Genomic DNA, 16,256 nt, shown 5'->3' with positions numbered 1-16,256 from the left:
TATTTATTCATCCCTGTTCTTGTTGAATGTTTTATACAGTGCAAACCTTTACATTCATTAGATCCTCGATTGTTCACAACATTGTAATGTAGGCAGGAGTGCTGGAATAATAAATAATAGCAATGGTAATAACATTAATATCACAACAGATATTCATTTCAGCATTTCTCAGATGTGATCTACAAAAAACCTTCTTCAGAAACACTTGGGCTGCTTCAGAGAAAGCGGGTTCCTGAGTTTCACCCATAACTTGCTAAATTGGAATCTCTGGGGTGGAGTCCAAGTGGTTCTTATGTGCACAGAACTTGAGAAGCGCTGTTTGCTTGAGTGTTTACCACCTGTCAGGGGCTGTGCTCAGCTCTACATGGATTATCTCCTTTAATCTTGACAATAACCCTGTTGGTGGTGGTTGCTGTCCAGTTGATTCTGTCCACAACTCTGTTGTTGTTTCATGTATTGATAACAAACCTAGGGAGAGATAAATTATCTCTGCATTATAATATGAAAAAAACTGAGACTTAAGTATGTTGATTACTAATCTCTCCAGGGTCCCACAGCTTTTATATCATGGAGACAGAGCTTGAATCCATGTTATTTGCTTAAAAGTCAAATGTATTTTCTGATACCCCAGCTGTCTCCCGTTTGAGCAGTCAGCTCTGACTTTTGAGACATGCCTCACCTCCATCGTGACATATAATGACAATCTGTTGCTAAGCTGAAAAACTGCTTGTTCACAAACCCACTCGCTTGAGAAAACGAATGACCTGATAATTGGTCAGGCTGACTGTTTTCTGGGCAGATTTCTTTCCCCATTCCTATATATGTCCCCAAAGAAGACAAATGGCAGGAATTACTGGTGCCAGGAAATACGTGAGGGCACCACACAATTCTCTGATGGTTTAGCATAAAATGACATCATTATGAGACCACCAGAAAAGAAATTCTGTTGACTTGCTTCTCCTCAGAATCGGGGTGGTCCACGCATTCTTTCATTCATTAATTCCTTCAGCAGATATTATGAATCTATTTTATGCCAGACACTGTTCTAGGCACTAGGGATATAGTAATGAACAAAGACAAAAATTCCTCCTCTCATGGAGTTCGCACCATTGTTTTTGTTGGTAGTTGCCATTGAGGTGATTCCAGCTCATGGTGCTTGTGTGTTGCACAGCAGAACTGCTCCTTAGGGTTTTCAAGGCTGTTAGCTTTACCTTTACCTTTCAGTAGCAGATCACTAGGCCTGTCTTCTGAGGTGCCTCTGGGTGTGTTTGAGCCACCAACCTTTCAGCTAATAGTGGAGCACTTTAACTGTATCTCCCTCCTAGGAAATCCATTTATACCCTAATGACTTCCTATTGACACAGTGGACCCATGAAAACGTGGATGGAGCACTATATCACTACGGATAACTTGACCACTCAGTGATTTTCTCCAGTTATCTGCTATTCCTTTACAGAATTCCTAGAATACTATGAAGAGTTTTAAAGCAATTTGCAAATCTGTGAAGCTCTTAACAAAGTAGCAAAATCCCTTAAGAAATATTTTTTAAAAATTTGTGTTCAGATTTTTGATTGTCACAAAGATTGAGGCCCTTCCTGGCTATTTTTTATCAAAGAGACAAAGATGGAAGATGTCTTATACCCATGTGACAGAACATACAAAGAAAAATGTCCAACTTCTTATACACAGTTTTTTTTTTTATACTTTAGATGAAGCTTTACAGAAATAGTTTGACACTGTTTAACAACCCCACGACATGTCAACCCTTCTCAACCCTGGGTTCCCTATTACCAGCTTCCTGTTCCCTTCTGTCTTCCAGTCCCTGCCCCAGGGCTGGGGTGCTGTTTTAGTTCCATTGGCCTGTTCAATGTTTGGCCGAAGGGTGAACCTCAGGAGCAACCTTATTACTGAGCTGAAAGGGTGTCAGGCTTTCTTCAGCCTCTGTCAGGCCAGCAAGTCTAGTCTTTCTTTTTGAGTTAGAATTTTGTTCTATATTTTCTCCAGCTCTGTCCAGGACCTTCTGTTGTGATCCCTATAGGAGCAGTCTGTGGTGGTAACCTGGCACCATCTTAGTTGTACAGGACTTAGTCTGATGGAGGCTGTGGTAGATGTGGTCCATCAGTTCTTTGGACTAATCTTTCTGCTTTTAGTTTTCTTCATTCTTCCTTGCTCCCAAAGGGGTGAGACCAGTGGAGTATCCTAGATGGTCACTGATAGGCTTTTAAGACCTCAGACGCTACTCACCAAAGTAGGCTGTAGAATATATTCTTTATAAACTATGTTATGCCAATTGAGCTAGATGTTCCTGGAGACCATGGTCCCCACAGCCCTCAGCCCACCAATTTAGCCCCTCAGGGAGTTTGAATGTATCTATGGGGCTACCATGACCTTGCCTTGTACAGGTTGTGCTGGCTTCCCCAGTACTATGTACTGTCTTACCCTTTACTGAAGTTTCCACTTTTCTATTGCCTATTAAGTGTTTTTCCATCCACACCCCTCCCCTCGCTTGTAACCATCAAAGATTGTTTCTTTTTGTGTGTAAACCTTTTCATGAGTTTTTACAGTAGTAGCCTCATACAATATTTGTCCTTTTGTGGTTGGCTTATTTCACTCGGCGTAATACCCTCTGGATTCATCCATGTTATGAGATGCTTCACAGAGTCATTGTCCTTTATCATGGTGTAATACTCCATTGTGTGTATGTACCACAGTTTGTTTATCCATTCATCTGTTGTGGGCATCTAGGTTTTTCCCATCTTTTTGCTATTGTGAACAATGCTTCATTGAACATGGGCGTGCACATGTCTATTCGTGTGACAACTCTTATTTCTCTAGGATATATTCCTAGGAGTGGGATTCCTGGATCTTATGGTATTTCTATTTCTAGCTTTCTAAGGAAGCGCCATATCGTTTTTCAAAATGGTTGTATCATTTTGCATTTCCACCAGCAGTGCATAAGAGTTCCAATCTCCCCACAGCCTCTCCAACATTTGTTATTTCCTGTTTTATTGATTCGTGCCAGTAAAGCCAGGGTGAGATGGTATATCCTTGTGGTTTTGATTTGCATTTCTGTAATGGCTAGAGATCTTGAGCATTTCCTCTTGTGTCTGTTGGCTGGTTGAATGTCTTCTCTGGTGAAGTGTCTGTTCATTTCATTAGCCCGTTTTTTAATTGGATTATTTCTCTTTTTGTTACAGAGGTGTTGGATTTTCTCACAGATTTTAGAGATTAGACCTTTGTCTGATTTGTAATAGCCAATTTTTTTTTTTCTTAGTTCTCTTTTTACTCTTTTGGTGAAGTCTTTTGAAGAGTGTAAATGTTTAATTTTTAGAAGATCCCTGTTATCCAGCTTATCCTCTGAAGTTCGTGTGTTGTTGGTAGTGGTTTATATCCTGTTAATGCCGTGTATTAGGGCCTCTAGCATTGATCCTATTTTTCTTCTATGAACTTCATAGTTTTGGGCTTTATATTTAGGTCTTGGCTCCATTTTGAGTTAGTTTTTGTATATGGTGTGAGGTGTGGGTCCTGTTTAATTTTTTTGCTGATGGAAATCCAGTTTTGCCAGCATCATTTGTTAAAAAGATTGTCTTTTCCCCATTTGATGGACTTTGAGCACTTGTCAAAGATCAGGTGACCATAGATAGGTGGGTGGATTTACATCTGGGTTCTCAATTCTGTTCCATTGGTCAATGTATCTGTCATTGTACCAGTAGCAGGCTGCTTTGACTACCCTAGCTGTATAGTAGGTTCTGAGGTCAGGTAGTGTGAGTCCTCCTACTTTATTCTTCTTCTTCAGTAGTGCTTTACTTATCTGGGGCTTTATCTTTTTCCACATAAAGTTAATGATAAGATTTCCATCTCTTTAAAGAATGTTGTTGGTATTTGGATTGAGATTGCATGGTATTTGCAAATCGCTTTAGGTAAAATTGTCATTTTCACAATGTTGAGTTTACCTATTCATGAGCATGGTATGTTTTTCCATTTATGTAGATCTCTTTTGGTTTCTTGCAGTAGTGTTTTGTAGTTTTCTTTGTACAGGTCTTTTATGTCACTGGTTAGATTTATTCCCAAATATTTTATTTGGTAGAATTCTCCAGTAAAGTCATCTGGACCAAGGCTTTTTTTTCTGGTGGGAGTTTTTTTTGTTGTTTTTTACATTTTCAATCTCTTGTTATGGGTCTGTTCAGATTTTCAATATCATTTTGTGTTACTTTGGGTAGGTAGCGTGTTTCTGGAAACTTGCCCATTTTCTCTAGGTTTTAAAATTTGTTGAAGTACATTTTCATAATATTCTGCTATGACACTTTTTATTTCAGTTTGCTCTGTTATAATGTTCCCCATTTCAATTCTTATTTGGGTTATTTGCATCCTCTCCTGTTTTTCTTTTGTCAGTTTGGCCAGTGGTGTGTCGATTTTTTTGATCCTTTCAAAGAACCAACTTTTGGTTTTGTTGAATCTTTCTATAGTTTTTCATATCTATTTCATTTATTTCTGCTCTGATTTTTATTTCCTTTATTTCCTTTCTTCTGGTTACTGTGGGCTTCTTTTGCTGTGCTGTTTCTATTTGTTCAAGCTGTGTAGCTAATGTTTTGATTTTGTCCCTTTATTCTTTTTTGATGTGTGCATCTATTGCTATAAGTTGACCTCTGAGGACTGCCTTTTCTGTGTCTCAGAAGTTTTGGTATGATGCATTTTCATTCTCTTTTGATTCTAGGAATATTTTGATTTCATCTCTGATTTCTTCTATTACCCAGTGGCTTTTAAGCAGAGTGTTATTCAGTTTCTATGTAATTGATTTTTTTCCCTTACTCTTCCTGTTCTTAATTTCTACTTTGATGGCATTGTGTTCAGAGAAGATACATTGTATTATCTAAGTGTTTTGGATTTTGTTGAGTGTTGCTCTTTGGTCTAAGATGTGGTCTATTCTGGAGAATGTTCCATGTGTGTTGGAGGAGAATGCATACTTTGCAGCTGTTGGGTAGCATGTTCTATATACGTCTATGAGGTCAAGTTGGCTGACTGTGCTCTTTAGCTCTTCTGATCTTTGTTGAGTTTCTTTCTAGATGTTCTGTCTTTTACCGAGAGTGCTGAAGTCCCCTACTATTATTGTGAAACTGTCAATTTCTCTTTTCAGTGCTGTTAGGGTTTGTTTCATGTATTTTGGAGCCCTGTACTCATTGCATAGATGTTTATTATGGTTAAGTCTTCATGATGGATGGTCCTTTTAATAATGAAATAGTGCCCTTCTTTGTCTTTTATGGTGGATTTTGTTTTAAAGTCTATTTTATCTGAGATTAGTTTTGCCATTTCTGCTTTTTTGGTAGTTATTTGCTTGATTTTTTTTTCCATCCTTTGGTTTTTAATAAATTTGTGTCTTTGTTTCTAAGATATGTCTCTTTTAGATAGCACTTGATGGATCCTGTTTTTTTTTTTTTTTTTTTTAATCTATTCTGTCACTCTGTCTCTTTATGGGTTTATTTAGGCCATTTATATTCGGTGTAATTATTGATAGGTGTGAGTTTATTGCTGTCATTTTATAGTGCTTTTTTTGTGGTGCTAACATTTTCTTTGTTCCTCTTACTCTCCTCTGCTGAGTTCCTTTTATTAGTGGATTTCTTTTTCATTTCTTTTGTTTTTATTCATACTTTATGTTTTTCTTCTTTATTTTGATGAGTAGTTTTGTTAATTTTCTTTGTGGTTATGTTGAAATTTACCCTTATCTTGCTTGGTTTGAACCAGTCTATTATTACTTGGTATCACCTTGGCTTCCTCTCCATTAGAAAGTTCTATACCCACACCGTTTATTCCCTCTTTTATTGTTCTGATGTTGTTGTCATTTACAGATTAACCTCTCTGGTTCCCTGTTGCAATTCTTCTGGTTTTGTATGGTCCTTGAGAATTCATTTCCTAGGTTGGTATCTGGCTGGTACAATCTTGTGTCCTGGATTCAGGCTGTGGTCTGATGCTGTTTATTCCCAGACCAAAGGACCTCCTTTAATAATTCTTGTAAGTTTGGTTTGGTTTTAACATATTCCCTTAATTTCTGTTTATCCGGAAATGTCCTAATTTCCCCATGATATTTGAATGAAAGTTTTGCAGGATATGTTATTCTCAGTTTGCAATTTTTCTTCTTGCGAGGTTTTATATATGTAATCTGATTGCCTCCTTGCCTGCATGGTTTCTGTCAAATAATCAGAGCTTAGTCTTATTGTTTCTCCTCTGTATGTGACTTTTTGTTTTTCTCGAGCTGCTTTCAGGATTTTTTCTTTGTCTTTGGTTTTAGTGAGTGTGATTATGATATGCCTTGGTGTTTTTCTTTTGGAGTCTATCCTATATGGGGGTCGTTGAGCTCATAGGATGGTCAGCTTTTCATCGTTCATGACATTAGGGAACTTTTCTGTCAGCAATTCTTCAATGATCCTTTCTGTGTTTTCCATTTTCTCTCCCTGTTCTGAAACTCCGATCTCTCGTAAATTTTTGCCTTTGCTTGTATCCCACATAATTCTCAGGGTTTCCTTGTTTTTTCTTCATTCTTTTTCTGACTTCTCCTCAAACAGAGTTGTATCCAAGTGTTTGTCTTCAATTTCACTGATCCTGTCTTCCATCATTTCAAACCTGCTCCTCAGCCTTTCTGTGATGCTGTCCATTTTGGAAATCTCGTTGTTTATGTTTTGGATTTCTAAAAATTGTTGTTTTTGTATGATTTCCAGTTGTGCATTTATTTGGCATTATTTTCCTGAATTCTTCCTTTTTTTTTTTTTTGTTTGTATTTCCCATGAATTTTTCTGCCTTTTCCATAAATTTGTCTATTTTTTCCTCATTTTTATCTGATTTTGCTTCAACTTTTGGATATCTCTGCATATTAGAGATTTGAATTCCCTGTCAGGTAGTTCTAGTGCCTTTTCTTCTACTGGAGAGTCATCTGATGTTTTATTTTGGATGTCTACTGAAAACATCCTGTCCTGATTTTTTACATGTTTTGATATTGCCAGCTGTGTACAGGACATTCAGTAGTTATTTTCATTTCTTGATTGTAGATTTTTTTGTTTGCTTTGTCCTTTATTTTTGTTTTATTTGGTTATGTCTGAGCAGATGGGCTGTGCATTTTTTGTTGTTTGCCCATCTGTAGTTGTGATACTTTTCACCTCCTGTCCAGTGGGTGGGGCCACTCACTCAGATATGGTGCAGCAGGGCAGGTCCAGCTGAAGAGGTGGAGCTGGTATGGGTTGTTTAGGGCAACTACTAGGACTGACAGGGCGGGCCAGGAATCAGTGCTGGGCAGGTTCCAATAGGCCATGCCTCTGCTGCTTGGGGTGTTATGTTCAGCACACAGTGCAGGTAGGCAGGAAGGAGGGGGGAGGATGTGATGTGTGGAGCTAATATAGGTATGGGAAAAAGGAGAAACAGTTGTCAAAAACAAGCAAAGGAGAAAAAATAGTGCTAAGGGAGCTTGCCATTTGAATGGAGAGATGAGAAACCAAGAAATGGAGAAAAACAGAAAGGAAAAAAGAAAAAGGAGGAAAAAAAAAAACCTAGATAAAAATTTGGAAAAGAAGTGCCCCCAAGGGTTCCACCATTGTCGCAGCAAAGACTGGATAAGTGTCTTCCAGGCTGCGCAGTATAGCCTGGCTAGAGGGGATATAGATGTCACACAGCACCAGGTATTCAGGAGACAGGAAAAGAAGGTAAGTATAGACAAACAAGAACTGAGAAATGAAGAAAGAAAGGAAGAGAGAAAAAAAAAAAAGAAAGAAAGAAATGCCGCAGGGATCCCACCTACATGGCTTCGCAGATTGGGAGAGTGGCTCCTAATGTGTGAAGTGCAGCCTGGCTAAAAGGGCCTCCCAAGTGTGAAAAAAAGAAAGAAAACAGTAAACAAAACAAAACAGAACAAAGCAAAACAAAAGAAGCAAAAAAAGAAAAAAACCCAGGAATCCCACCAGTGTAGTGTCATGGGCCTGGAGAGTGGTTCTCCGGTAGCTGAGTGGGATTTCACAGACTTTCAAGAAGCAAAGATCGCACTTGGAATCAGGTGTTCAAGAGAAAGGAGGGGGAGGCAGTGGGAGGCACAGAAGGAACTAAAAGAAATGGAAATGAGCAACACCAGCTCAGGGACCTGGCTAGTTTGGGCAAAGTGAATGCAAGTGGCCTGGGGCAGAAGCAGTTGCCTACTGGCCAAGAGACTGTGGCTCGTGGGAAGCAGAGGAGGCCAAAGGCAGGGAAGAAGGGTGGGGTTTAGGAAAGCGCATATCATTCATTACTGGGTGCTCTGTGTCCTTCTGGGAACTTCGTGAAGCTGCTTTCCTGTGCTGCCTGTCCACTGATCTGTGATATGGGTGGAGCAAAGCTAATCAGCATGGATGCTGCACTTCCCAGGTGACCAAGCCACCACAGCCAGCCAGAAAGCTCAGAGGAAGAGCAGCAGGGAGGGTTGGGAAAGCATGTATCGCTGGTTACCGGGTGATCTGTCTCCTGCTGGGAGCTCCATGGAGCTGCTTTCTCATGCTCCATGTCTGCTGATCCCTGACAGGAGACCAAGATGGTGAATCCATGCCTTGTTAGCTGATAAGGGACCTCCACGTGTGTCTCCTCACTCTCTGTCCTCTGTCAGTTTCTTATCCATTTGGTATTTGCCTGAGTTCTTTTTCTCTTCATTTGACACTTTGGATTCCAAGAATGATATTTGTCTCTGTTTTACTTAGTTTTTCGGGTTCTTGCTGTGGAGGGACAGCATGATGCTTCTGTCTACGGTGCCATGTTGTCCCAAAGTACCCCTTATACACAGTCTTGATAGACATTTGTGCATGTGAAGCTCTCTACAATAACGAATCTGAAATCTATTCCACTTCAAAAATACGCACAATGTATATTTTGCAAAGTTTTAATATATATGAATTTTTCTAGATATACGACTGTGAAAATTAATAGATTTAAATTTGTGTTCTTTGGAATTTCACCAAGACATATTCACTATTCCAGAAAAAAAAAAATTACGTATTCACAAAGTACATTTTGCAAGGATTTCATATACACCAACTTGCCTAGGAATTCAAAATTGAGGGAACACTGTAATTTATTTTCTTCGGGACTTTATCCAGAATTGTTTCACTTGTAAGAAAAATTGTGTCACCAATGTAAGTGCCACTTCTAGTATTTGAATCCTGGATTTATTCATAAGGGTTTTATGTATGTGTGTAAGTATCTATTTCATTAAGTATTCCCGCATTCACATATTTAAATTGACATTGCTTTATATAATTCCTATATTATAATCATTGCCAGGTCATAATTATAAAATAAACTATTTTCTTTTACCTAACTTTCTTTTAGACTTAGGATATTTCCTTACATATACATACATACGTTTGTAAGTGGGTTAAATGATCTGTAAATTTCATTTCAGGAGTATAAAGAAAAATTTTTTTTTTTTTTTTAATAAAGAAGGCATTAAAAAATGTTTGTTGCTGTAAAATAATGCTAAATGCTAATGTTTGATACTTCATAATAATGTTAAATTTCAGGATTTTTAATCCTGAAAGATTCACAGTGACTTCACATTTGATTTACTTGACATAATTGGATGGATTTTGTCATTTATCTTCACTCTGAAATTTCATCCTGATTCTCAATCTAGTCCTCACTCTTGGGATTTATGACACTTGTACCAAAGGTGCCTCTAGAGTATCTAAGGGGAAAACTTTCTCAGTATTTGCATAAGTGGAGAATGTCATCATTTTGTAAACCCTGGGGACATTCCTACCTCTCATGGGATCTGAACAACTTGTCCATTTCAATCTGAGAAATGAGGGAAGGAAGGGTTTCCCTGGGTGTTTAAATTCAATTAATTCCCTTCCCAGTTTGTTTTTATCCTGTCATCCACTTTTTTTTTAATAATATTTAACACTGTCTATAAATCTTTCCATACTTTTTTTTTCTTTAATTATCATCTATCTCGTCCTATAAAACAAAAGCTTCGTAACAATAAGGGACAACATTATGCCTAAAACAACACCTGGGGCTCAATAAATAAATAAATAAATAACAATGAATAGACTCCAGCAGCATTATGGCTCTCCTGCTACAAATCCATTTTATTAAAATGAATATATTGAGAATCAGAGAACTCCCATTAGTTTCTCAAGTAAGTATTCCTGCTCATATCTCCTCATTCTAATGCCTTTAGTCTTGACCACATCACAGGTACCTGACACACAGAATGCCTTCATTTGATATGATATGAGGGAATTAAACTCCATTTGCAGATGATGTATCCTTTAGCCATGGAGAGGGCCAATCACACCGTGACTGAATTCATCCTTGTGGGCTTCACAACAGACCCTGTGATGCAGTTGATCTTATTTGTGGTTTTTCTTGGTGTGTATACTGTGACCCTAGTGGGAAATATCATGCTAATAACATTGATCTGTAATGACTCCCGGCTCCACACACCCATGTATTTTTTCATTGGCAATCTGTCATTTCTGGATCTCTGGTATTCCTCTGTCAACACCCCGAAGATCCTAGTGACCTGCATCTCTGAGGACAAAAGCATCTCCTTTGCTGGCTGTGTAGCTCAGTTCTTATTCTCTGCTGGGCTGGGATATAGCGAGTGTTATTTGTTGGCTGCCATGGCTTATGATCGCTATGTGGCCATCTCAAAACCACTGCTTTATTCTCAGGCAATGTCCATAAGGCTGTGCACATTTTTAGTAGTAGCCTCATATCTTGGTGGATTTATTAACTCTTCCATCATCACCAAAAGAACTTTTGCCTTGAACTTCTGTGGTGACAATGTCATTGATGACTTTTTCTGTGATTTACTTCCTCTGGTGAAGCTGGCTTGTGGCAGAAAGGATGGCTATCAGACTCTACTCTATTTCCTTCTGACCTCCAATGTCATCATCCCCCTTGTGCTCATACTTGCCTCCTACCTCTTCATCATTACCACCATCTTGAGGATCCGCTCCACCCAGGGCCGCCTCAAAGCCTTCTCTACATGCTCCTCCCACTTGATTTCTGTTACCTTGTATTACGGCTCCATTCTCTATATCTACTGTCGCCCCCGATCTAGTTATTCCATGGATAGGGACAAAATAGGCTCTACCTTTTATACTGTGGTCTTCCCGATGTTGAATCCTATGATCTACAGCCTGAGGAATAAGGATGTGAAAGAGGCTCTGAATAAACTCTTTAAGTAAATCAAGATTCTCTCTTTCTAAGGAGATGGGAAGAAAATCTTTGATCAAGTTATTTGTAACTCAAGCAGAGCTGCTGTTGTGCTCCATCATAATGAGAAAATCTTACAGTCAAGTTAAAAAGTTTCTCCAAACTTGACACTACATAGTTCAAGGGACCTAAGAAAAGAAAATTAAGGGAATTTAGGAAATAAATTTTGAACGTAAAGTATAAGGATAGTAATTGAATTCCATTGGTTAGAAACAACCAACATCATGGACTAGACACAAAAAACTGAAATGCAAAAACTTGCCTCTACATTTATAAAGAAAAGTACCATAATATCCCATTGCCATTAGCATAGGAATATTTTTGATAGACTGATCCACATAGTATAGTATTGACATAGTTATATCATAGATACAGGAACAAATGTACTGAAGTAATTTTAATATTTTCCTACGACTACTAATTAGATGATACTCATCACTTTCTATTTTCTTAACAGAATTTTATAAACATTTTTACATTTTTTTCCAGAAGCATTAGCACAAAGACTTAGCAGTACACATGAATCACCTCAGTGTAAACTAGTCTCTGAAGGCAAGATTTAATCAATTCACTTATCACTTGCATAAGGAAAAATCAGTCAAGACTCCATTGATGTGATTTTGTGAATCACCATAACTCTCAGTGATCCTCTTACTTAGACTTCTGCCAATCAAACTGTGACTTATTAACAGCAAAATACATTTACTATAATAAAAAATAATAGCTATAATGAAATAAAACAACCTGATAAATGAAAGTCTATGAGTACACATTGCTCAAAAGAAAAAAGTCTATATGAAGAATACATAAAATAGCGATACAAGAAAAGGGTAAATATGATATGTTGCATTCCACTTTGATTGATTTTTTTTTAAGTACGTCAATGTTAGTGTATGCTTATAAAGCATAACTATGTCCTTGTTTTTATTGAGGTAAGCAGTAAAGAAGAAAATGCCAGTTAACCAAATAGTTCCAGAAAAAATTAGGAGCCCCATGCAGAACAGGAGGGACCTATCAACACTGGCAATCATACACATTAATCTGGAATGTAGGTAGAAAGGATGAAATTAGTACCAGTTGTCACACACAACACAAATTGAAACGGAATCCAACAGTGCAATTCCAGGATGCTTTACTTAGACAATTTTCTAAAAAGGATAGATATTTCTGCTAACTCAGCCTCATATTAAAAAGGTAAGATCTCTGTATTTATGGCTAAAGATAATAAAATTCCTATAAAATACACATTATTTTAAAGTAACATTAACAGAGCAAATTGTTATGCTACAGTGGAAGAAAATTGGTTGTTCAATACCAACCAATTGAAACTAGAAAATACATCATTCCAGAGGGAAATACTAAGTATGTTCATATTATGGTGTGTTTGGAGAGGTTATCTCCACTGCATAATCATGTTTAAATAATATTACTAAAACCCTAGGAATACAGTGTAAGGATAGTGTAATGGATTGAATTATGTTCCCCAAAATATGTGTGTATCAACTTGGTTAGGCCATGATTCCAAGTATTGTGTGGTTGCTGTCCATTTTGTGATTGCAATTTTATGTTAAGAGGATTAGGGTGGGATTCTAAGACCAACCTTACTCGAGTCACCTCCCTGATCCAATCAATGTAAAGGGAGTTTCCCTGGGGTGTGGCCTCTACCACCTTTTATCTCTCAAGAGATAAAAAGAAAGGGAAGCAAGCAGAGAGTTGGTGATCTCATACCACCAAGAAAGCAGTGCCAGGAGCAGAGCATGTCCTTTGGAGCCGGGGTTCCTGAGCCTGAGAAGTTCCTTGACAAGGGGAAGATTGAGGACAAGGACATTCCTCCAGAGTTGACAGAGAGAGAAAGACTTCCCCTGGAGCTGACACCCTGAATTTGGACTTTCAGCCTACTTTACTTGCAGAAATAAATTTCTCTTTGTTAGAGCCATCCACTTATGGTATTTCTGTTATTGCAGCACTAGATGACTAAGACAGGTGTAATAATCTTAGGAAGACAAACAAAATTAACCTAAAGATTTAATTGAAACATGCCCTTAATGTTTTAGAATATTTTTAAGTGCAAATTTAGCCACAAATTTATAATCACTGTGTTGGGAATATTTCATATGTCCTTTGTGTTTTGAAGTGCACGAAACAATCTAATTCATAATCACAGTATAAATTCCTAAAGGAATTTGATTATTAGAATTATAAGTTATGACATTTAAATTCTCAACAGCAAATGTTTTCCATGTGTGTCTTTTAGATTTTAATTCACTTAACTTATATATAAAAAGATATATAAGTTAAGTAAATTAAATATTAAACATAGTACGACTGTGTATTGGGGATCTCCAAGACTACACTCAGGCTTGATGATTCACTGGAAGAACTCACAGGACTCAGCACATAGTCAAACTCACAGCTATTATTTATTTCAGCAAAAGGACAACAAGCATAATCAGCAAAGGAAAAGGCACATGGAGTGGGTCCAGGTGACACCAGGCACAAGCTTCCAGGAGTCTTCTCCTAGTGCAGTTACACAGGATGCACCAGATTCCCCAAGAAACACCCTGTAAAACATGTGAGATGCTGTCAGCCAGGGAATTTCATTAGAAACTTGGATTTTGATTGGGAACTGTTCATATACACAGCCTATGCTTAGAATGCACCAAAAATTCAGACTCAGAAAGAAAGCAAGTTTTCAGCATCAACAATATTGTATGAACAGCTTAGGCATATTGAACTATTTTTATTACTTCTGCGAATGGTGGGAGGTCTCTCAAAATCAAGATTCCCATACACCCGCCAAAAGCAAACCTTGTAAGCAGACATTTCAGGGGATAACTGGCTTACTATGTTAACTCTTCCTTAGACAAATTATTTATGGGGGTTCTCCTTATGCAAAAAAACATATTGAACTTAAATGTTCTATAAAGAAAATGAACAAGTCTTAATATCTTTCACAGAATAAAGCTTGAGCAGGGGCATTCCTGGATAGCAAGCCTTGTGGTATTCCCAAAGTCATAATGTGTAGGTTCCTATGTTAACAGTTAACTTTGTGTCTAGTAAAAGTCAGTAAAGTAGTAAGGATCTGTATAGTTGAGGTTGTTGAAACTCTAACCACTACTTTAACTACTTATTACTATGATTACAAATACAAATTACTCTCTACCTGCCTTCTTCCATGATTCTGATCCATTTACTCTCTCCCACAATCTCAGCTAAACAGGAATATTTACTGGTAAAGTGTCTTAAATTTTCATTCTAGTGAGATCTGAGACTTTGGCCCATGTCTTTACTGGGTGGCCACATTTTTGCTTCGAAAGGAAGTGCCAAAGGAATGCTAAAAGATAAGTAGCTAAATCCCCTGGCTCCCGAAGATAGTTCTTTTTGACTCCATTTTGTGGGAGAGATAATTTTCATATGGAGACTGGGATAAGTCACTCTGTCCAGTACAGTGACCATTGTTATATTGCTGAACAAGGAGCCCAAAACAGCCAGGGGTGACACTCCTATTTCAGTTGATCAGAACAATGAGGATGTTTTCCTTCGGGAAAGCATTCCTCCTTGAACACACACACTTACAAATCCACTGCCCAACAGGGACAAGAAATAAAGCCTAGTGGTTCATTCTGGGCATAGTAAAACAGACAGTGTTAGTCTAAGTCCTCTGAGGAGAAAACACTGAGATGGAATTAAATGTGCTAGAATTTTATTAGGGGAAACACCTGAATAAGAGAAAATAAAGCAAGTAAGAAAAAACAAAGAATGACATCAGATCATGCTACAAGTCTGACTTCAAATGAAGAGGAGAGGAAGGATGCGTGAAAGAATCCTAGCCCATGTGCAGTCTAATGGAAGTAGAGCAAGGTCAGGAGAAAGTTCTTGAGCCAACCAGAGTAGTCTAGTGCCTAACAGGGCTATGCCTGCCTTAGTAGCCCTGCCATGCTAAGTCATTGTTTGGGAATAGCCTTGGAGCATATGTAGGAAATGGATTTTAGAGTTCAACAGCTAGGGCCTTTGGTCAACTACATTATACTTGAAGGACTGCAAGGCTTACTTATTAGTCACCACAGGGGCCATGGCTACTGCATTCCCTTAGTTCCTAGGGATGTACATTCTTGATTAAAGAAGGGTGACATGATATAGTGACTGCTTTTTGAATGCATATCAAATGTCTTAGAGGACACCTCCTTCAAAGTGAGGATGGCGAGAATTTGTCTATTTACTTTGGATGTTTTACCAGAAGAGACCAATCCTGGAGAAGGGCATCATGCTTGTAAAATAGAGGGTCAAGAGAAAAAAGGAAGCCCCTCAAGAAGAGGAATTGACACAGTGGTTGCAACAACGTGCTCAAACATACCTACTGTTTTGAGGATGGAACAGGATAGAGAAACATTTTGTTCTGTTATACATACAGGGTTGCTATAAGTTGGAACTGACTCAATGACACCTAACCACAACAACAATTTCTGTGGATAGGGGGCAATCGTTGCTATTTTTTTGTTATTTAATGAATCTCTTGGTCATAAATAATGTTTGGCAGTGTACCATGTTCATGAATAAAGTATTTTATAAAGACACATCTAGAGATGCTGGCAGTGAAAAATTGGCAGGAAAATGAATATGTAAAGCAGAGTCACCCTAAAAACTGTGACTATATATATATTCCTATGAAGAAAATCATCCCACTGCCATTTTGGATTAGTAGGAATAGTCTAATCTAATTAATCTGCCAACCAGGTGATTCACTAATTCTCCAAGAAAATGATGTTCTCTCAGAGGCACAATGGTAGCCTCTGTTGTTAGCATTTTGGACACATCATAGAGGGGGTAGCCAAACCAGACTTGTCCTTTTCTGCCCAAATGCCCCCATCCTATATCTCAGGTTCTCATTTCTTTCCAGTCAGTTTTCTTATCTTTCCATTTAATGCCTACCAAGGTTAACTCAGCCATTTGTCTGTCAGTTTGTCACATTGTGGTGGCTTGAGTGTTGCTATGATGCTGGAAGCTGTGCTACTGGTATTTCTAAAACCAGC

General features: G+C 38.1%; 1 protein-coding gene across 1 annotated transcript; it reads left to right on the top strand.

The window, feature by feature from the left end:
- The first annotated feature begins 10,246 nt into the window (after nt 1-10,246).
- LOC135231844 (olfactory receptor 9G19-like) lies at nt 10,247-11,198 on the top strand. Its single transcript, XM_064289042.1, has one exon. The coding sequence runs from the start codon at nt 10,263-10,265 to the stop codon at nt 11,196-11,198; it is 936 nt and encodes a 311-aa protein (XP_064145112.1). The 5' UTR covers nt 10,247-10,262.
- The last annotated feature ends 5,058 nt before the right edge of the window (nt 11,199-16,256 follow it).

This window comes from Loxodonta africana, chromosome 7 (genome assembly GCF_030014295.1).
Source record: "Loxodonta africana isolate mLoxAfr1 chromosome 7, mLoxAfr1.hap2, whole genome shotgun sequence".
Lineage (NCBI taxonomy): Eukaryota > Metazoa > Chordata > Mammalia > Proboscidea > Elephantidae > Loxodonta > Loxodonta africana.
This window is presented reverse-complemented; position numbering and strand designations above follow the sequence as displayed.

Excerpts from the sequence above, each read along its gene's own strand:
- LOC135231844 (XM_064289042.1), top strand. The coding sequence starts at position 10,263 with ATGATGTATCCTTTAGCCATGGAGAGGGCCAATCACACCGTGACTGAA.